At 38.7% G+C, this 22,933-nt stretch overlaps 1 protein-coding gene across 2 annotated transcripts in view; it reads right to left on the bottom strand.

Annotated features, from left to right (window-relative positions):
• Positions 1 to 22,933, bottom strand: part of LOC103918847 (E3 SUMO-protein ligase RanBP2-like) — a 31,218-nt gene extending 8,285 nt beyond the window's left edge. Inside the window, exons 1-21 of one of the 2 annotated variants that reach the window (XM_009326256.1) lie at positions 22,864 to 22,933; positions 22,265 to 22,376; positions 21,193 to 21,345; positions 20,121 to 20,351; positions 19,558 to 19,703; positions 17,895 to 18,087; positions 17,080 to 17,170; positions 15,938 to 16,147; positions 15,244 to 15,422; positions 14,976 to 15,151; positions 14,536 to 14,659; positions 14,015 to 14,176; positions 13,538 to 13,675; positions 13,306 to 13,452; positions 12,627 to 12,809; positions 12,468 to 12,548; positions 11,823 to 11,961; positions 11,551 to 11,648; positions 6,414 to 11,007; positions 5,299 to 5,376; positions 770 to 937 (exon numbers count right to left, since the gene is read on the bottom strand). In XM_009326256.1, the coding sequence (XP_009324531.1) occupies positions 770 to 937; positions 5,299 to 5,376; positions 6,414 to 11,007; positions 11,551 to 11,648; positions 11,823 to 11,961; positions 12,468 to 12,548; positions 12,627 to 12,809; positions 13,306 to 13,452; positions 13,538 to 13,675; positions 14,015 to 14,176; positions 14,536 to 14,659; positions 14,976 to 15,151; positions 15,244 to 15,422; positions 15,938 to 16,147; positions 17,080 to 17,170; positions 17,895 to 18,087; positions 19,558 to 19,703; positions 20,121 to 20,351; positions 21,193 to 21,345; positions 22,265 to 22,376; positions 22,864 to 22,925 (7,465 nt within the window). In that variant the 5' untranslated portion in view covers positions 22,926 to 22,933. The remainder of the gene's footprint in view (positions 1 to 769; positions 938 to 5,298; positions 5,377 to 6,413; positions 11,008 to 11,550; positions 11,649 to 11,822; positions 11,962 to 12,467; positions 12,549 to 12,626; positions 12,810 to 13,305; positions 13,453 to 13,537; positions 13,676 to 14,014; positions 14,177 to 14,535; positions 14,660 to 14,975; positions 15,152 to 15,243; positions 15,423 to 15,937; positions 16,148 to 17,079; positions 17,171 to 17,894; positions 18,088 to 19,557; positions 19,704 to 20,120; positions 20,352 to 21,192; positions 21,346 to 22,264; positions 22,377 to 22,863) is intronic. The other variant, XM_009326258.1, reaches the window with a different exon arrangement.

The following is a 22,933-nucleotide window of genomic DNA, read 5'->3' as shown; positions in this document are numbered from 1 at the left end:
GTCAACACCCATAACACAGCAATACAAATTCCCTTTAGTCATTTCTGGGCCTCCATTGTACTATTCTGTCTTGAAGACCTGAGGTACATCTTCAGCCATAAGGAAGATGACAGGATTATTTCCCATCAGTCTAAACAAAGATATTTGAGTGTCTAATGGTTCCAATAGTATTCAAAGAACAATAGAATATCTCAAGCTGGAAGGGACCCATAAGGATCATCGAGTCCAGCTCCCTGCTCCGCGCAGGACTACCTAAAACTAAACCATATGATTAAGAGCATCATCCAGACGCTCCTTGAACTCTGACAGGCTTGGTGCTGCGACCACTGCCCTGGGGAGCCTGTTGCAGTGACCGGCCACCCTCTCTGTGAAGAACCTTTTCCTAATGTGCAACCTGAACTTCCCCTGACACAGCTTCACTCCGTTTCCTCATGTCCTGTCGCTGGTCACCAGAGAGAGGAGATCAGCACCTCCTGCTCTGCTGACCCTCTTGAGGAAGGTGTAGAGTGCCATGAGGTCACCCTCAGCCTTCTCTTCTCCAAGCTGAACTAACCAAGTGACCTCAGCCGCTCCTCGTAAAGTCTTGCCCTCGAGGCCTTTCACCATCCTGGTCGCCCTCCTCTGGACACACTCTAATAGTCTGATGTCCTTCTTACATTGAGGCGCCCAAAACTGCACACAGTACTCGAGGTGGGGCCGCACCAATGCAGTGTATTACACCTTTTCCCCACAAAAAGGCAACACAAAGATCAGCTTTGGCACTCCTTACCATCATCCTCGTCGCTCACATATCCAGGCTTATTCTTGTAACAGAAGAATGTTGAAGGTAGCTTGAGAAAGCCAGCGAGAGCTCTCTGTTCAGGGGTAGGTGTTAACTCATAAACTATTATAACCTCATCAGATGGAAGACCGTCTTCTGACATTGCTGTCTTCTCAGCTTTTTTACAGAAATTGAACAAACCATTAGAATGGAATAGTTTCAGGACAGGGAATATCATTAACCCCACATTGCCATTATTACAGAACTGAATTAGTTCTAATGCAGTTACAAACACATTTGGAGCCTACATATTTTCTGTTGATCCCCAGGAAGCAAAAAATCAAAGTTACAGAATGCTAGGACAGAGCATCCTGTTAAAACTTAAGAAATTCTAACCTGCGTGCCCAACTACATCCTGTTCTATTGCCTATGAAATTCAAGTATCAGAACAGAAACAGGGCTGCATCTTTGTATTGTTACAAGGATTATTTAATCAAGTCCTCACATCAAACAAAATAGAACTATGGAGAAGAGGGATATAGGTGTCATCTAGAGATAGAGAGGCAAACTTCAGGCCTGAAAAAAGAAAAAGTGAAGTTGTCTACAGGAACATGTCCTACTGAATTGCTTGAAGTGATTTAAGTTCTAGAAAATATTAAACAGCAACTGAATAGAACTTATTTCAGATTACCTATGGGAAATTTGAGCTTTTTATTAGCTAATCTCAATTTACCATAATGGCCACTGCAAAACTTTTATTGTTACAGAAGTAAAATATTGCTTTCAGCCTATTTAACTAGCTTTTCCAGCAAGGACAAATACCACTATCAATTTTATTATATAGCTTTTTCTCCTCTTTCCTTCAACATTACGTTGTGGATTCCACTTGTATGGAAAAAACAGTGCATAATCAAAGGTTAAAGCTGAAAGCACAGCCTAGAGCAAGCTGCAGAAAAACATATGGCTATAAGAACAGACAGACAGATTTGGAAACAAAGATTTGAGTTTATTATGAGAGAATGGAAGCAAAGAGGGAGGATATACCAGTTTAGGCAGCATGTATTGTTTGGTTGGGGTGGTGTTTGTTTGGGTTTTAGTGTTTTGAGAGAGGGATTTTGGGAGTAAAGGTGTGAGAAACAAATGTTAACTATTTATAAGAATTACCCCATAAGTACATCAATATTCACGCATCAGCTGTTTCTAAGAACAATTTAACTGCTTTAGTAAGTCAACCTATTTCCAGGTTTGAGTTAAACCAGTCAGCAGAATTTGAAGGGTGCTCTCAAAAGCTCACTGTTCTTTTCATTAGAAAATATTTGCTAAGTTTGTGGCACAATGTAGTCAGTGGGAACCGAAAGCTTCAGCTAGGAACCAGACTACTACTCGGTTCCTGAGGAACACTGATTTTCCTGCTCATGCAATTTGATATTCATTATTGCAAGAGGAGACAAGGACAGAAGCGTAATGTTTATAGACATACTCCTTGATCCTCTGACACAACTGAGACACTAAAATAAATCTGCTTTTAAAAAGTAGTTTTCCCACTAGTATCTTCCAGTAGATTAAGAGCAATATAAAGTAGTAGAGTACCTGCAAAATCCAAAGTACTAGTTCAAGTTTAAGTCTTTTTTTTGAAGTGTTCCCTCCCCAGCCTTTGCTGCAGTTGACTCTCCCTTTGATTACAAGTTAATCATTTCAGGCATTCATATACCAGAGTGTAGCTCAAACCCATTATCAGCACATAGAGTCTTGTAGAGTAATCCTTTTTGCTCACTTTTTAAAAATCTCAATAGCTCTTCTGAGCCTGCATAAACTAAATGTAGGATAAAATGCTTGAACAGCAAATTTCTAAGTTCATATCATGACAGCAAGCTATAGACGTTTTCATGTATTTTCTCAGAATCTGATGCAAAAAAACTCACTAACCCTAGCTGATTTAAGAATTAGGAGTACATCTAGTACCATGTTATCAAGATACATAGGTATCCTGCATATTAGCATGTGTTTTATTCACTCCAATTAATTAAGCAAGTGTCTCAATTGGGCTCAGTAAGTTTGCACCAAGTTCACCACAGAGGTTTAAATGTGGAGTATTTAGTCTTACGGCCATTAAAGGTCATAGCAAAAAATAGCTTTCCTTAGGATTACAGAATTTAGAAAAATGTATCTTTGACAAAAAAAAAAAAAAGAATTCTTCCAAAGTCAGTCAGGTAGATGGTAAAAGTGTGAGCTTCCTTTAACCTGAGCAGTATAAAGCTAGCTAGAAGACCCTGGCAACAGAGGATATAGTCCACCATATTTGAAAGACAGCATTCCCAAAGAATTATCATGCAGTCTCTCTCAGTAGCCTTTGTGCAAAGTAGCTGAATAAGAGAAATACATTAAAAAGTCACTTCACATGAATCCATAGGTAAAGTTCTCCACGAAGTTGATCTGTCAAACACTGGATTAAGATTCTAGTGTTCCAAACATCCACTCAAAGTGACAAAAGGGTTCAACAACAAAGATTAAGATTACAACATGTATTTGCCCTCAGAATATTAAGACTGAACAAGATGTTCATTGGTTCTGTTAAGTCAGTTTCTACTCACCCTCCCCACAAGAAAGTTAACTTCTCTTATTAAAAAAACGCTGCAAACAGCTTAAATATATCTTCACAGGCAGCCATGAAAACAAAGAGCCATGCATACATACAACATATTCTTGAAAGACTGTTGGTTTTGTGATAATAGAACTTTCTACTCAGGGGAAAAAATCCACACAAAACATTGTTAGTATATGGAAGAAACAAAATGAAGAACAATACCATGCACAACAGTTCTTTTCACTGGTGTATTATATTTTTGCTTTTGTTTCAACTGACATTAAGACCAGGTAGGCCTAAATATCTAGCTAGTCACAATACTGATTTTTTTTTTTTCATGCATATATCAGTGAATATCTTCTGGATATCAGAGAAAAGCACCAGAGTTTAAACATTAATGCATGTAACTGATACAGTAACATGCAATTGACATAACTTTGATTCAGACTTGTAAAGCATGTATAAAAAGCTCATGACCTGACCTGAGAAAAACTTAAGTATTTCTTTTGCATGGAGGTGCAGAACTACTATGAGGTTAAATTTCTTTTGACTGTTGCTCTAGCACAACTCAGAAGCCGGTCCCCATGAGAAAGCCTCAGATTATATTTGCATTGGGTAGGTTTGAAAACCTAATTTAGAAAGGACTTCTCAAAGTCATTTGCTATTAAGTCAATGCTCAAAACAAAGCCACCAAAAAGCTACACTGAAGACAGTTATCAACTGTAAATAAATCATTAAGTATATAATCATATGCTACTTATCAGAAAAGCAGAAGCGAAGAACAGTCTGAAGTACCAGAAAGGCATATTTTGTTTGGTTGTTTTTTTTAAATATACATACCCGCCCTCACACACCCCCAATATAAAAACAGGATCAATTTCAGGTAGCAAAAGTTCTTGCACATATGCATTGGTGCAGAATGCTTAATCGCTTCCCATTGAATGATGAAAATAAAACTGAGTTGTTAATAAACTCCATGGATAGGGATGCCTGAAAACATGGAACAGCTGACTTTAGATCATATATACAGGAGTTCAGTGTTTAAATAAGAACAGTTTCTCTAGAAATACGATTTTGGGAAAACGTTTGGAATGACATTTTTAAACAATGTAAGACACTAACATTAGAAGACTGTCTTGTGCAGACTAGAATAAAAATTTGCTTTTTAAAATTAAAATGCTGTTGAACTGCGTAAGTTGAGTATGCTTACAGCAAGCATACTTGCAAGAAGCACCGTTAGTAACATCTTATAATGACATATAATCAAACTATAAGCTGTAACAGTTTTGGTTATAGGTTCTGAATGTAACCAAATTGGTTACTCAGCAAAAGTTTTCTGACCAGCTAAGGTGGACTTCATATTATACATGAAGTATATACACATAAGCAGTAGCTAAGGAGTTGGCTCTCTCATTTCTGTGCGCTCCTTGTTTTTAAAAGTGCAGTAATTACCATATTGATAATCGGGAAGCTGAATCAGACATTTCCAACGGAGAGGCTAAATACATTCAAGTGTTTTACTGGATAACCTGTCTTGAGATCTTCAAGCATATTTCATTGAAGTGAAAGACCTCAGGTACTAAGAGATGTATTCTCTAAAACTAACAGGAGAATTTAAATTCTTTAGAAAAGGGGAATTTTAGAAGTCCAGTGTGCATGTTCAGTAAAACTGTGATGGAGAAGTGCAAGGCAGATACCCTCAGAAAATAAGGCAAACAGAAGCCAAAAGCTTAAACAGGGCCATCCATTGTGCTAGCTCATATTAACAAACTAAGGGCTACAGACATTCTCCAATAGGACAAAAACAGTAGTCAGACAGACAATTTTAAAGTACTCTTCTTCAGCATGCATGTTAATTATAAGGATTACTGAGCCAACTGCTTTGCCACAGTTGGGTTACCGTCCATGCCTGCTAAAGTGTTTTTATCACACGTTCAGTGCAGTATGTAAATACCTTTACTATCAGGTTGCAAGGAAGATGAGCTTGTCCAAAAGGCCATTGGATTAGATTTAAAAAGGCTAAAATTAAATCCTAAAAAAAAATAAATTGTTTGGATGTAAGTGTGTACCTGGAATTTTAAAAGGGTAAGACAGACTTATGTATGTTCTGGAAGCATTCCATAGTCATGTTTCACAGTAGGAAATTTCATCTGTTAATTCTACACAAGCTTATCCAACCCATGTGACTAGGCTGCAGCTATCATCTTCCGCCACATCACTTTATTATACTTTAGTTAATAAACAGACAGTATGTCTTCATAATTCTGAAACTAGTATGTAAATTAAAACTATCAACTGATTAAACAGTCTTGCACTGATGGGAAGCAGCACATGAAGCCTTCAAAGAGAAGTACTCTACCATTAAATGCTAGTAAATCCCATTCTTCTCACAAAGACACTTCAGCACATTATAGCGGTCATGTCACAGACACAACTTCTGCAAGCACATCTTTTTCAGACAGTGTCAGAAACTGTATAACTAAGGATGTAATCACATGATCTCTTTTCAGGCTAAGGAAAGAGGCTAACATCTGGTGTTATTTAAGCTACACATGTGAAATTGCAGAGGCCAATAATTAAGACTTTAAATAAATGTATAGAGAGTAGTTTTAGAATACCCACCTGTTCAATCATGGGGGTAATTCAAATTTTAGCTGAAGCATACATTTGTTCTCACACTTCACCACTCGGAGCAAAAGCCCAGGTACATACACTACCAACCTAACCACCTATTTAAGTCTCAAAAAGTGAATCCACAGCTCCTTCTTTAAGCACTTAAGCCTGAGACTCAAGTACAGCACTTCAGAGTTATAGGGGGTTTCAGGTAGGAGCTTTCTCACTAATCAACAAAACTCCAGCCTGCATCACACACTTTCATTTTTATATGAAAATAATTATGACTTAAATTCACTCCTTTAGTTGAAACTCTTGAGAACTTGTGAAGATGTGGGTACCCGCATTAGAACTGAAAGAAACTAGATATTAACGAGACAGAGTAATGAAGAGCATAGAGACGACTGCTTAATAAGTTGCACAGTTGAATAAAGTACTAGTTCAATTGACACTCACCTTTTTCCAGAATTCTAAATGAGAAGTTAGAGGGTCCATCTTGTGTTGAAGTAGGCAAGTTGTCTACCTTGCTGTCTAGAGGCTTCTGAAGAGCACTAGAGCTTTTTGGTGGTTCAGAGACTTCCAGTTCTTTCTCCACTGTGTTCTGAGACATTGGAATATGGTCTTCACTCTTTCTTGGAGGATTAAAGCTGAAGCCAAAGAGAGAACCAGTGGCTGAAGTATTTCCAAACGTGAATGTCTTTGACTTTTCATTACTGAAAATGCTCTTGACAGATTCAGATCCAAATACAAACTTTGGAGGAGAAACCACTGTTTTTGTTGGTGTTTCAGAAGTGTTTGACACCTCTGCGACCTCTACAGTTACATCAGAAGTATCATCACCATGGCTGAGGTCAGTTCTTTCTCTGGTAGTTTCTTCTAGTACAGCTACAGCGTTTTTACCACACGGAGATTCCTTTGGCGTATTGGCACGAGAAGAAAGAGGTGTTATCAGTGTGTCTCTCTCTTGGGCATGCTTTGCTTCATCAAAAATTTGCTTAAATGAGTCTGCAACATCTTGCAGCTTGAATCGCACAGCTAGAAGTTCTACTTTCCTTTCCCCATCTGCAAAGTCACATGCAGTCCATACCCATGCTCTATCAGATCCTTTCATTTGTTGCATATTCATATCTGGTGTTATTCTATGATTAGCACAGAGTTTTAGTACCTGGTCTCTTCTCATTACTATACGCACTTGTTTGTTGTCGTAGTTCTGTAATATCTTGATATCCCCAATACCTCTCTCTTTCCACTGATTAGCATCTTTGTCATATCTGTAGAGCTTAGCTCTGTGACTGAAGACAACTTGCTCATTTTCCTCACCACTGGTCACTTCCACAAGGTCAGGCAGAGGTACCACAGGTTCAAAGTACTGCCCATCTCTCTCTTCTTCTTGAGTAACATCAGAATCTTCATCTGTGCCTACTGATGTTCTACTCTGGTTCTGTTTGGCAGGAGATTTGGATGGGCTCAAAGCAGATTTAAAGCTGAAACTAAAACCTGTGGTAGACTCTCCAAATCTAAACAGATTTTTCCTTACAGGGCTACTTGCAAGAGGCGATGCATATACAGAACTACTTACACTATCATCCAATGCTTCTTCACGCAAGTCATAGTTATCCCATTCCAGAGTAGGCCCAGTACTTTCAGCATGCGGCTTTATAACCAGATCAGAAGTACTACTGGCACAACCAGCGTTTACATTTTCCTCTTCTGACAGTTTAGTTTTGTCATCTGTCAGAAATGTTTTGAGATCCTTTAAGCCACACTTCATTTCTTCTGCTTTCTGTATAAGTTGAGCTGTCCTACCTGTATCAACAAGTTTATGGGGTGTCTGCAGTGGTATATCTAGTAGCAGCCTCTGACATTCTTCAAACTTCTGTTTGAACTCCTCAGCCTGCTCTGGTGTCTTAAATTTTGCTGCCAGATGTTCCAACTTTGCATCACCATCAGAGAAGTCATTGGCCATCCACATCCATGCTTTGTCTGAGCCAGACAGCTGTTTCAAGTTCATTGTTGTTGTTATCCAGTGATTTGCACACACCTTTAGTACCTGCTCACGCCGCATTAATATTCTTACTTTGCCGTTAACTTCATTTTTAAGAATCTTCAGGTTGCCCACCCCACGTTCTTTCCACTGGCTTGTTTCTGGATCAAACCTGAACAGCTTTACTCTTTGGGAGTATAACACTTTCTCATCTTCCTCTCCTGTAAATGGTTCTACTTTTTCAGGCATCTGAACTATAGGTTCAAAATGGATGTCATCACTGTCCTCTGTCTTATATACATCATCATCCTTCTCACCAAGCTCAGCAGATGTGTTTGCTTTGTGATCCATTTTAGAATCCTGTGAAGAAAACAACTTTTCACCTGCACCTGAAAAGCCTTTGAAGTTAGGGTCTTTTTTGCCAAACTGAAAGCCTTCTTCCCCGTGAGTACTTTTTGCAAGCTCCGCAAAAGTAAAAGTGCTGCTATTTTGCCCAAAAACAAAGTCACCTTTCTCCTTGTTTGCTGTTTCTTGAAATTGGAATGCAATTCCGCTATCTGAAGGCAGTTCCTTTTTGTCTTTTTCATCAATGCTTTTTAAGCTGCCAGTTGTACACTCTTTGGATGGCTCATCTTTCTTAGTGGTATTTTTACTGGACTCCTGTATCCCAAATTTAAATCTGCCTGGAGGCACTGGCATTGAAAAGCTAAATCCTTCCTTTGCAGACTTAGCTTCAGTATCAGAAGGAATCTGAAATGTAAATGATGGTGTCTTGCCTTGCTCAGCATGACCAAACTTAAAGCCCTTTTCTAAGAAATCACACTTAAAGCCTGTTCCCAACTGTCCTACACCAGGTTCAGATAATTTACTTTTCAAGCCAGAAGCAGGAGTTGATGAAGCATCACCAGCAGGCTTACTAGATGGATTTGGTGTTTGGCAGGCTACGCAGGCTGGTGAAGAACCTTCGTTCCTCAGAAGACAAGTACTACAATCCCACTGTCCTTCCTTTTTAGTAAAAAGCCCTTCAAATCCATTTTTCTGTGGCTTACTTGCATCAGCAATGGAACCAAATCTGGGAGCAGGGGATGCCTGAACAGTAGGTGTAGGCACACTTGGTTGACTTTGCAAGTTAGGTTTCTGACAAGAACGACAGTTCGCATCTTTTGCTTCATTTTGGACTAGGCATACAGAGCAGTCCCACTGACCTTCTTTTTTAGAAAAAGTAGTCCCCAAGTCATTTTGAATAGCCTTTGGAGCAATTGCTTGGCCAAGTTTAAAGGAAGTTTGTTGACCAGATGCCGCTGTATTAGTTTTGTTTGGATTCTGGCAGGCAACACACTTGGAGGCAGTGGGTTCGTTTCTTACTGAACAGACACTGCAGTCCCACTGACCTTCCTTTTTAGCAAAAGCAGATCCAAATTTGTCCTGCACAGTGTTACCACTGGCTTTGAAACTTGCAGCAGAGTCAGTTAATGGCGTGCCGTGTGTTTCCCACATATCTGGATTTGGACTTTGACACGATACACAATTCTTTGCAGTTGCTTCATTTGGAACTGAACATACTTTACACTCCCATTGATCCTTCTTTAAGAGAGGCTGCCCAAACCTACCGGAAGAATAGGTTTGCGGGGCTTCCTTTCCAAATGAAAAAGTGGTAGGGCCAGACGCAGTTGTAGCTGTAAGGCTGCCTTTGCTATCAGATTCACTGCTCACCCCATCTTTTGGGAACTGAAAGTCAAAGTTCAGGGTCCCAGAAAAGGATCTGCTCGGCTCCTTGATGTCCTGATTGGTTGTTTCTCTTGCAGTCCCACTACTCTGAGTCACGGATGTGTCAACATTTGATCCCAAGGTTTTTAAAATATCCTGTGCCTCCTCAAACTTACTTTTGAAAAGCATTGCTTCCTCAGGTGTTTTAAATCTAATTGCAAGCTGTTCTGGTTTTGGCAACTCATCTGCATAATCTAAAGCATGCCATACAAATGACTTATCTGATGCAGCATTTGGAGTTAATTTCATATCAGTATTTATGTAGTGATTTGCACAGATTTTCAGCACTTGGTCCCGTCTCATTAAGAGACGAAATTTGCCAGACACTTTATGTTTCAGTATTTTCACATTTCCAATACCCCTTTCTTTCCATTCTTTAGATTCTGCATCAAAACGAAAGAGCTTGGCTCTGTTGCAGAAGAATTCTTCTTCATCTTCCTCACCTGTCTTTACTTCAATCTTGTCAGGGAGTGGTACCACAGGATCAAAATGAGGACCATCATCATCCTCATCACCATGGGTGCTTCCTCCCTCTGTTTCATGACTTCTATTGGCCAAATCCGAATTTGAAGTCATAAATACAGGCTTGCTTGGTTCTTGGGCACTAAACATATCACTCTTCTCAAAACCCAGGTTTTTGTGTGCATTTTGTCCCATGTTTTCTCTAAAAGAGTTGCCTGGCATATGTTTATTGCCAAAATTGAAGAGATTTCTTTGATTATTTGTGTGATCGTTAACTGGTTTTTGTTCGATGTATCTATCATCCTGTAAAGGTTTATCAGGTGCCAGAAGGCCCAAGAGGCTTTCGCTGCTATTAAAAGCTGCATTAGCAGGCTGCACTGCAGCTTGAAGAGAAGAAAAGGTAAAGTCTCCATCATTAGACTTGAAGTTAGTGTTGAATTTAAAAGTCGTTGGCTGACTCGACTGCGCTGGTGTTGGCAGAGATGTTTTTGAAGTTTCTGCTGTTCCTGGCTGTTCAAATTTAGATTTCGGAAATTCTATCACTTTTGATTCTGCAGGCTTTAAAGTCGGTGGTGCGACTGAAGGCTTTGTGAAATAGCCTGGTTCAGGCAATGGTGGATTTGTACTTGCCTGCGGAACACTGTAATTGTAGTAATCATCACCCCTACGAGGAGAAATGAGTGCAGTAGCAGAGGAATCAAAACGCAGAGGTGTGCCATATATTTCTTGGGAAAACATACAGGCAGAAGTGTTTTGCAGAGGTGGGGTATGCATTGGTTGTTGATAAGCGTATATATGCTGCTGAGGTGTAAGTCGGTTCATGCCATAGACAGGAGCCTAAAAGGTGAGCAGAAAGCAATTGCTTTGCTTATTACGGTAACACAGAGGACAAAGTCTTACTGTGCTGAAGCCCACGTAACATGTACTCTTAAAAGCAAGGCATACTTTCATAGAAGGTTTGAATCTAAACTAATTTTAACTTAGTTTAAACCGATTACTTTAAATCTTGAAGGGCATCTGAAAACAAACATTGAAAAAGGGGCCCAAGATGAGTGGGTTGTTTTTTATGAAAAAAGCCTCGAAAACCCCATTCTCTTTTGCCATCTACTTTGGGAGAAAAAAAAAAAATTAAATGCTATCACACCTACCCTGTAGAGGACATGTACTAACATATTACAGACATATTTTGCTGGCTTTTCCTCCCAAACCCCACATCCCAAAAATTAGGCAGAAAAATAAGTTACCAGTGTATCCCTGGCAGTACAAGTTTACCAAATACTATATAAGGAACTGCAATTACATCCAACTATGTATAGAATCAAAAGCAGTCATTTTCAGTAGATCATTGGAAGTAGCTTAAGTGGATAGATTTGTTCTCACCTTTGTTGGTGTTACATTGGTCGCGGCAGTTCTGAGAAGATACTGAGAATTATAGGCAGGTGACTGGCTGTAGTAAACAGATGGGCCAGTGGTAGCAACTAAAAAGAAACAGCAGGAAAACAGTTTGTACTTGATTTTTTTGTTGTTGTTTTGAATGGGCTCTCCCCTGCAATCAGTTTTCAATTGTGAATCATTAAAACATTTCTGCAATATTTTCAAAAGTCTTACTTGGTTCAGCTAAGCGTTTAGATAAAGATTCAGCAGCAACTTACCTGTTAATGGTGCGTCATGAAGATTTTGTGCTCTCTGATAACCCTCTGACATTGTATCTGTTCCATAACTTTCAGCAGGCCACCGATGAGATGATGCATTTGCATTGGAATTATTAAGTTTCATTTCTTGCATTTCATTCTGTCAAGACAGTGTGCCGAGTCAAGAGTATAAGTATATATTACATAGGTATTTGTAGAAGAAAACATAAGGAATGGTCCCTACCTTTTTGCTACTTAAAAGCATGTTCAAGCTTGGCAACATAAATAAATCAATCAAGAGGTACCTGCCAGAATCATCCGAGATCTGCCCATGCAGTACAAAGTACTAAGAATGTGTTCTAAAGCCAGAAGTAAAAAACAAACGGAGCCAAGTGGATGAGAACCAAGCTGACAAAAGCAGGACTCTTTCTGCATACAGTCCTTACAAGAGTTGCCTCTGCACCCCTGCCCAAGTCCCAAAGAAGAGTTTTTAAGCAGACAGATTTACTCTTGCACTCATTTTAGGCAGATATTCACAGAAGATAATTCCACTGATTTAAGTAGTAGTCTAGGAACTGTAAGTTGGCCCATGCTATTATCACTAAGTCCTTACAATAACTAAAAGGCCAACTGTTCTTCACTGAATATGGTGACAAAATTGTTTACCTTTAAAGCTTCCACTTGCTGACAGATCATTTGAAGTATAGATCTGTGATCTTCTGCCCACTGAGGAGTTTTAGGAGAAAACTAGAAAAAAGTTAATTGAATCTTGTGAATTTTTATTCAAACATAACAATTCCCTGAAATAATAGCTGGCTAATATACCTTGTAGCTCTTAGTTGGTGAAAGAGAGAACTTAGTTGGTGATGGAGTGGAATGTTTCATCTCTGAATCTACAGCTCGTGACAGACCATTTCTGAAGGCAAGACTTCCCTCTTCACCATTCTCGCCAAGTTCCTGGATCACTGTATCTAGCATTTCCCTCACAGTTTCAATAGACACCGGCAGCTAGAAAGTTATTTGAAACATGAGTCATGGTTACAATTCTCCCTCAAAGCAAGACAGACTGCATTCAGAATTCTGGCTGAACAATTCATAAGGCTTTCGTAAGGCTTTCATTACACAAGTACTGTTTTTTCAGCAAAGCTCTAAATCTCTTAAGATTAGTGTAAGAAGACAATTCACGCAAACATTAATTTTATTTTTTCAAACTATCGACCTCTCTAAAAAGATAGTGGCAAAAGCTATTTGTTTACAGTAAATCTTTCATCCGCAGAGTAGTCAGAGTATTGCATGATCTGGTAGGTTACAGAAGTTACCCAGAGTTTATCAGCCCACTGGTGTTAAGCAGGTTATTTGTCTTGAGCGAAGAAATAAGTTTAACTTGCCTTAATGCAAAGCCTGGTCTAAAAAAGCTAACATGAATGCAAACGGCTTCATTTTTAAACAGCAACCAAAGCCACTGCATCCTTTAAAACAAGTTTTTAAAGCAAGAATTACTTACTTTCTCAGTTACTGACATATCTGAGGAGCTTTCCTCAATGATCTTCATTAGATAATGCTTGCTTTTAAGAAGATAGGTTTTGTGTTCTTCTTGATCTTCTGACAGCATGGCATCATTTTCAATCTCTTCCGCCTTTCTTTGGAAGATCTAAAGAGCAGGAATCAGATTAATTAGGATCAGGCAGAAATGCACAGAGCAAAGCATTTTGGGGTAATGCAATTTATAAACTTACCACGGCAAGATTCCAGTATGAAACCACATTCTTAATAGCTTCAAATGCTAATAAAGCGTCATCAGTTTTGCCATCAACTGCATCCAGCATTGCAAATGCTATACATGCCTCCTCTTCATATGCTGCAACCTGAAAGACCTACAAAGAAAGTGAAAGCAAGTCATACCTAACAGTGGAATTACACATCCAGTATTATTTTTCTTCCTATAATACAGGGAAAATACTTTTTAAAGGAAGTTGGTACTAAGGGTGTTCAGTGCCTTCCAATCATATACACAGTTTTAAAGGTAAGAATAAAGTTGTAAGGAGAGACTTTTTTCCGCCCTTTATCAGACACTGATACTACCAAATCTTATCATTAAAGAGTTTTGTAGTAATAACAACATGAATTGCACAATGCAGAGAAAAATCCCACAACTACGTAAGATTCTGACATAGACCCTCCCTTACTTCAACCTTGGCTTAATCAATCCGTACCTGAATGTCTACACTATGGAAGTGTTTGAAGAGAGGATCAGTAGGTTCAGGAATACTCCTCTTCTTTTTGATAGTTTCCAGCACAGGCAAAACTTTCTTCCAGTAGTAGACACTTCGTCCAATGTATTCCTTCTGGTCATAGAAGGAGTTAAGGCTAATGCCCTGGTGAAGAAAAGGGAATAGAAGCACATGTCATTTCAACAAATTTAAGTCAAAATCCTATTCATACATATCCTTCTCCTGTTTTCTTGAAAAGTTCCAAGAATGCTTCTCTGACACTTGAGATACATGTAAAAAACAACACTACAGTTTATGTTACTTTACATAGCTCTTGACATAACCCCCCCCCCAAGATTTAAGACAGAGTACTTTACAAGGTGACTAAAACAACTAATTCGCCTGACAAAATAAACAACAGTTCTCAATAATACGTTCTTATCTGACTTCCCCCCCCCATCTGTTTTGGAAAATGAGAGAAAGACACCTCGGCTTCTACATATTTAAAAGTAATCTCAGCTTACTGTTTTTTGCAGGCTTTTTGCCCAGTATATAATTAAGGCAGGTTGAAGGCCATGCTTCTCCAGTGTTCGCAGAATACTTATTCCATGCTGTACGATAAGCCTCAGTTTTGCTGCTGTTCCTGGTCTGAATATCAGAAGAAACATTCCTTGGTTAGTATTCTCTATTTTTCATCTGTTCACATGTTACTTGCTCGATGAATATAGCCCGCAGTTTTAGTCCTAACCTGTCTCTAGTTTAGAAATGCATTGTTAGAAATTAAAACTCCGCTTTTAGAAATCTTTCAAGTGTATCAAGTCCCTAATACAACAAAGCTTCAATGTCCAAAATATGTCAAAAAAGAAATTTAATTTCACAAGAATCTATTGGGACCAGTCCAAGCTGCTGTAGCACAAGCTGCCTAAAGGCTTGGTCAAACATTTCCAAACTGAAAAAGCCTTACGTTGTTTTTCTCTGAATAAGAGTACGAACGGCATCCCACCAGGATCTTTGCTTTTCGGTATAGAGCTGTTTGCACACTGGCAATGGTAAGAATCGAGGCTGATGTGCGCCGTAGTGAGAATTAAACTTCTCTTGCAATTGTAAGTTGCTAGTGAATACCACCCCAAGTAGAAATACCTGTTTTTGTAAAAATAAAATAAATAAAAGGCATTAAATACCAAAAAGCTTAAATTGTATAGTACATTTAAGAACTCAGAGAGTTTACTTACTTCAAGGTCCAATAGGCAAATGGATTCAGGAGCATCTGTCTCAAGTCTCGATGTTTCTTGGGGCAAGTGAAAAAGCTGTTTTAACCATTTGCGCATTGGGGGTAAGACTGACATAGAGTTCCACTGCAAGCCAAGCCACACAAGGTGCTGGAGACTGCCATTGTGCATTCGAACAGCACCTATGCAAAAACAAAGTTGGACATAGATGTCAACTTTCTACGAGTCAGTAAGACTTGTATCTGATCAAAGCTGGATTTCACATTTCACTCTGTCAGAGCAGCCAAAGATACTTTGCAGACCAACAAGCATCAAAATTCCAACTTTCATTTATGAAAGATTATGAACTTCAAGTTAGCCAAACTTATCAAGTAGACAGTTCATCTGAGTGCTCAAGGCATCAACCCCATAAGCTTCTGAAGGGGTGGCTCTCAGATTTCCTTTCACTTCCATCCTCACCATACTCAGTCTAATAGGCAACTATTTTTAGCAAGCCTATTTACTTCTCCAAAATCTTTAAGGAATTATTCAAGAAGCGCTTCTTTGCTTTGCAATGAAGCCTAAGTCTTGCCTAGGACATTAGGGCAACTTTGGACAGCTATTCCAGATATTTGTCTTCTGTTGCAATATGAAGTATTTATCGGAGAGCTTCTGGTACAGAAAGATGTGTTGAGTTTCAGAAAGTAACACCTCTTACCAATATCATATTTATTAAGTTCCACTTGCACTGGTGCTTGTGTACTGACATTTCCAATATCATCCGTGCCAATAAAAGATCTCTCTCTAGAAGCTCCACTCTCAAACAGACTATCAAACAATGTAAACGAACCACTCTTGTTTGCAAAAGATTCCACAGTCTCTTTAAAGAAGTCTTGCTTGCCATGGCTTAAGTTCAGCAGCATATGACCTAGGAAACAAAAATATCACTTCACATAAATAAAGCAGTAAACATAAGGGAAGTAATATTTGATACATTGGACTGTTCTTGCTACCGAAGGCTGGGTGGGAATCAGGATTTCCCCTTACGAAACCTACAGATTAAGTTATGTTCTCCCTGTAATTAGCTCAGTGTTTCAGCACACAGGCTTTCCAAGCTTTTAGTGACAACAATCCTAAGGCATTTGTAAATCCAGTTCTTCAGGAAAACAAAGCTAACTTATTATTACTATTGTAGGGGCATTGCAACTGTCCTTAAAATAAGTAGCTGTAATACAGGAAGAATTCCGTCTTATCAAAGTCCATTCTGAAACAGTTTAACCTGATGTCTAGTGGGTTCATTTGTTTTCATCTAGGCCCTGCAAGAGTTTGTAGATTAAAAAACTGTCTACACTTAGCAGCAAAAAGAGCAAAGCTGATGAACAATTAAGAGGATGATACATTGGACTGTTCTTGCTACCGAAGGCTGGGTGGGAATCAGGATTTCCCCTTATGAAACCTACATTTTCAGAAGGGAACAGTAACATTTTCTTTTCCTCTTGGGCCTAACAATACTTGCAAAATAGTATCAGCAGGCAGAAGCCACTTCCAGTAGATTAAGAGACCATGGAAGTTAAGTTCTATCTTTGTGTGCTAGAGAGGCAAAAAGGAGGGAAAAAAACCACATTTGAAAAAAAGAAAACACACTCTACTAGCATGCTAAAGAGGAGAAAAAAACTTTAGGTGTCAGGATCAAACTACTGTTTTGTTTTACATATGTAGTCATAATCTAGAAGGTTTTATTGCCTATTGAAGTGTTAACACTACGTTTCAAGACAACGAATGTGTTCTTTAACAAACTATTTAGCTTTCAAAGTAACTATCCATAACACTAAAATGGAACTATGTAGCTATTTTTATTACCAGACTGGCTTTTTCGATCACAGGCCAACATTTCTAGCACATCTTGTCCAGTTTGATCCCCCTTTATTAGTTTTGACTTTGGTTTAGGAACCTGATGAAGTAAGGAGAGAATTGTTACAGCTTTCTCACAATAAGAATCACACAACTAGATCATTTAGTCTTAAGAATTAGGAAACAAGCTTCTTTTTAGCATTAGAAAACTATAGAAAAAAATACATAATTCATTCTGAAGGTACTATGTCACATATCCTGGGGGGGTGGGGTGGAGCGGGGAACCCACCAAAAACACACAAAACCCTGAGGTGGGCAATTATAGCTATTGCAAGTAACATTAAGTGTGCATAAGAGCAAGTAATACCTGGAATGCAAGCAGTGGCATAAAAAGGACAATCAATTTTACTTCATAAGGCAAAGAATTAAGCTTGATTTTTTAGTTCTGCTGTCTATGCAACAAGTATATGGGAACTATTCAGTTCACCCCCCTTCCCTCCCTATAGCAGTAAGCTTAATACTTAACGTATGTGTTCAGCTGTATTACAGAAAAGGGAATACACTGTAGGAAATAAACTCACTAGCCTTTAAGAATCAGGTTACTCCGGCAAGGGAAACAGCTGAAGATACCCTTTTACCCTATTCATCTCATTTGAAACCTTTTAAAGAATTGTGAAAAAGTAGGGTTTGGTGAGCGAGGAGGGAGTCTTTCCTTAGGCACACAAACACTAGTTCATCTCAGGAATACAGGAGTTCAAGACATGTACAGCAAGACCATTTCAAGAACTGCATCAACTAAAGGCATAAACTGAAAAATTACTTACCTGGAAACTTATCAGATAACACAATGCTGCTAGTCCACACACAGCTCTCCACTGTGCCTCATTATCTTGGGCCATTTTCAGTAGCAAAGTTCCAGCATGCATGTATAGCTGTCCTTTCATTTCCACAAAGGTACGAGACAACTCATCAGTCCCATTCACATATGGTTTCACTGACTGAAGTACACGATCAAAACTAAAATGTAGAGAAGACTCATTCTAAACAGAGTCCTGGTAAAAGCTATAGCAGATGGTTTTGGTTGATGTTATTTAACTGTGAATCAAGTAACTTCGTGAGCCAATGGTTAGTACCGTCTCCGTAGCTTAAACCTTAGTTCCACTAGAAAGTACAGTAGTGATCTCAAACTCCCAAAGCTCTCAACCTAGTTTATTGAAGTAAAACTTATTATTACCTAGACATTTACAGTCTTTTTCAGCATATCTTTGCACAGCTGCTTTCAAAACTATTCTCCCAAACCACATGGATAAACTTGTTCACTACTGCAGATTTAGAGAGACGCAGGAGGCACCAGGCACTCTGGCTCTTCCCTTTCCTTCATTCATCAGAAAGGCCCAAAATACAGCTAGACAGGCTCTTCAAAAATAGAAGGTACTGTAGAAATCTGAGTAGCAGTAGGCTAGTACACAACCCCCACTCAGGACAGGCTTTCCAGAAAACAGTTAAAACACTCTTGCAATTACCTGACAGAACTATAATGGCTGTTAGCATTGCCATGATCTGGAAGTGCTTCAGATGTTATCACCCTGAAAGGCTCTAATAAAACAGCAGCAGAAAACCCAAGATAGTTATGGTCAATGTTAGAGGAGAAAAAGAAAAGAAAACATACTTGGGCATTAAGTATTCTGCATCCATTGTCTGTATTGCTTCAAATACTCATTCAAGATTAACAGACTGAAGAATATTGTTTTACAAAAGACAACAGTAACAGCCATTGCATAATTGAGGAACAAAGGGAAGTCAGTAAAAGCCAGTAAGGGGAAGATAACACAAGGAAAGGAACACAGATCTTAATCAGCACATTGACTACAAACATTGTTTTGTACTGCTCTAGGTGTGCCACAGATGATACACCTTGAAGTCAGCTGGCTTAACTGGCCCTGTAACACCATCAGTTTTCCCTGAAGGAGAATGTTCTTAACTGCAAGTGGCTTCCTCCTTCCCAATTATACTATATACCTAAAGTTCCTAATTATTCCAGCATGTGTTGTGTTAATTTAGAACAAAATGACCAGAACAAAGCTGATACATAAGAGGTGGGTTTGGTTGGGTTTTTTTTGTTGGGTGTTTGGGATTTTTAATTGTCTGGGAAATCTGGATTAATCAATTGCTGAAGTACAGAACAACATTCTCTTACTGAAGGGAAAGAAGTTACAAAGTTAATTGACCCAGGATATCAATGAGCCTTCTCCATGGTTGTGTGCTGACTATTCGAACAACGCTTGCATCTCAGTCAAAAGATAGCTTGGGGTTCAAATCCAGTAAGAACCATTCTTAGTGGCTAGTACAGAGAATTGCCTCTCCCATCCACAAACAAGTTACGCAGTGAAATCAAAGCTTGGTAAATGTTCTGTGACCCAGATTAAAAAAAAGAACAATTCTTAGAGAATTTTTTTTTTTTTTACTAGAGGAAAGTTAAAACATTACCTTTCAAGTGCCTCTCTGCATTCCTGAACATCTCTAGAAGAAAGTGTCATTTTGACAAAGCTGGAATAGGCCAGCAGATGATCTTTCTTGATAGCTCTCCAGTTATTTTTATCAGACTCCAAGTCTTGTAAAGATTCCAGATATTCCTAAAGAAGAAAGTTCATCACAGGATAAGGAACAGTCATCCTTCCATGAAGGCAAGGGCAGTACTTCTCCAAAACATATTAGTAGCATTTACTGTATATTCCAGTTTCACAGGTGAGACCTTAACATATTCTTCAGCAGCAAAGTTCCAGGGAACTATTTGCTGGAGCAATTTTATCCCTAATGGAACTCAGCTTTTGAAGTTAGAAACTCAAAAGCTCTGTAAGGCTTAATTTTAGGGAGAAAATTCCAATTAAAAAAACCAAGAAGTATTTTGTAATTCCACTGGTTTCAGTACACTTGCATTTGAAGGAGTTAAATCACTTGAGAAATAGCTGTCAGAGTAATGACACTAAGAGAAATAGACCAGGATAAAAGGATATGGAAGACTATCACAGGATCAAAACATGATTAAACACCTCAAATGTCTCTACAACACAGGAACACCATTCCAAGCTTGACTGCAAAGGTATTTTCTTCTCTGCCTCCTGACAATGGAGCACAGCATCTCTTAATCTATTATTTGAACGGTAGAGTGCAACTAGTCTGATGTTTATGTAGACATCATCTGGTCTTGCATGAAGTTCCGCTTGAATCAAGTCAACAAGCTGATTCCATCCATCTTCACCTTTACAATCCAATAACTGCTCCTGTTAAACATGAAGGCAACATGTTAATATTTCATTTCCCACGTAAGCCTTTTCAGCAACTACAGTACCAGACAGTTTTCCTTCCTCTACTATGTAGACTACATTACTCAAACTACACTACTCTTAATAGCTTTCAGGTATTACATAAAGTTTGACAAAATACTCAAATATTTAAAAATGGAGATAACTACCATATAAGAAAACCCTCAGAAGAATTTGCCTCTTAGCAATGGTAAGTAATGCTTGTCAAACCATTTGCTCCAATGACAGCATACCCTGCCATAGACTACCTTGCTTAAAAAAAGACGGACATCTTAAGACTTCAATGTGGTTGCTGCTTAGCTACACAAAATTAATATACCGGTGCAAAAGTGAGATTGCATGACTGAAAGCATTTACACAGTATGTGAGAATTGCAGCATTTCTCACATTCTGCAGAGTTGATCAGAACACAGATTTAAAAGTAAAAAAGCAGCATAGAACAAGAACGCTTGAGTTCACAGGCCTGCTACCTTCCTGCCAGTCGCACAATAGAAAGATCAGGTAGTGCCTATCTAGTCTTAACTTCTCAGATGTGATAACTAACACAGTTTCTCGGCATTTCTGAAGAGGATTAACCTTGAAACATTAAAAAGGGTATGAAAGCCTGTAGCTGCAGCTTTCTTGAAAGCTAGACAAAAATGTCAGACTGCAAAGAAAGTGACATCTAATGGATTTAATATTAAAGATTCTAAAATAATTTAGCCAGTAAGAGTTTTGCATGAGGTGACATGCAAAAAGCACTCCAGTCAGAAGCTGAAAGTTTCTTTAAGCCACAGAACAGAGGTAATTTGGAATTTACCTTCAACCTGTAAACAGCAGGACTCCCAGGGAAGAGCTTAGCAGCTCTCTCAACCCAGTATTTTGCTCTTCCATCAGTAATGTCGTTATTGCATAGTAACTCTGCAATCTTCAGTACAAGATCTTTCTGTGTTGGGTTCAACTCCACGGAACGCTAGGTTTCCCCATGCACACACAGGAGGAAAAAAAGTTACTTGATCTTACAATCCATATAGAACAGGAAGGAAAGTTATGCCTCAACAAACAGACCCAGCTATTCAGATCAGTTACATCTATCGATATAGAATACATTAAAAAAAGACTTTCTAAATGTCACCGCTAGTTTACAGCGCCCAGATACAACTGCTGGAATACAGAAAAGCATAAGAGAAATAATGCAAAAGCCAGCTCCCTCTGCATCTACCACCAGCCACTGCTATACACAGGCGGTAGGACTATAAGGACCTCTAGTCTAGCCAGATATGGACACTTTAAAAAAAAAAAATAGCTAAGACAGTTTAAGAAGTGTGATAGCACTTCATGGAGTTGTGTTGGCAACCAGACTTCTGAGCACATCATCTCCCTCCTCAAAACCAGAACAAAGACATTCGATTGGGAATTCAACATTTACGTGCTTGCCTAAGCAAAATTAGATTTGCCCCTCCCTTCTGCCCCCGCCCCCTCCAAAACCAACCAAACAAAAAACCCACTAGGCCTACAGTCTTCTAGTAGCAACTAGATTCCTGTTGTCATCACAGTCCACATTAAGGAATTCTACAACAGTCACAGATCCTTAGTCCAAAAGGCAACGCATGACATGAGAGGAATTTAACAGCAGGTAGCACAAAGAACAAGCCCAGAACAAAAAACCAAAGAATCAACTTAAAGATATACTACTGCAGCAAGTGATATCAAGTGAAGAATCTCCTCTGCAGTGCTTCATATGCTTTTCATTGTCAAATATGTACAAATAATACATTTTTTCCAGGAACACGTTTTCTTCTATGGGTTTGAGAATGTCCAGCACAGAAGGATTTTAAAAGTCCATTTACAAAGGAATAAAGCAGGACATTAGGGGTCAGGGTAGTACTTACCTTGTAACACCCAAAAGCTTTTTCTATGTTATCCTCAGCTTCATAAATTTGTCCAAGAAATCTGTGTGCTTTGGGATCTCTCTCTTGTACGTTAAGGTATGTAGATATATACCTATGGAGGGGAAAAAAAGTCAGTTACTGGACCAGTATTTTTCAGTAATACTCCTCCCCCCCAACCTATTATGATAACTTAATCTGCCATACAGGAAGTATAGACGGATTTTGTTCTAGATACCTTGCCTGGACCTTAAAGTAAGAAGCAACATTGTTTTACATGTACAGATGCTACTTACTTGCCAGCAAGTATTTATGTTTATTAAAAAAAAAAGCAGCAGTTCCCAGAAACAGTAAGAACTACATAATACAATGAGGGGAAAAAAAAGCCATTTCAAGCAGATAAGTTTTTCAGTAACACATAACTAATCTTCTTTTAAGTTGTTGTTTTTATAAAGATTTAAATGGCACTCAATACCCACAGTTACTGCTACCTTAAAACAGCATGATATTGATCTTGGTTTCTCTGGTCTACTTCATATTCATTTAGCTTTTCTCTTACACTTTAGAGAACAGAAAAACAAACATACATCAACATATGTTACCTTTTAGCAAGTTCATATTCTTTTATTTCAAAATACAGCTTTGCAAAGAGGAATCCTTTCATCGATTTCT

Source organism: Pygoscelis adeliae, unplaced genomic scaffold (genome assembly GCF_000699105.1).
Source record: "Pygoscelis adeliae isolate BGI_AS28 unplaced genomic scaffold, ASM69910v1 Scaffold156, whole genome shotgun sequence".
Taxonomy (NCBI): Eukaryota; Metazoa; Chordata; class Aves; order Sphenisciformes; family Spheniscidae; genus Pygoscelis; species Pygoscelis adeliae.
Note: the sequence above shows the minus strand (reverse complement) of the source record. Positions and strands in the feature narration are given on the sequence as shown.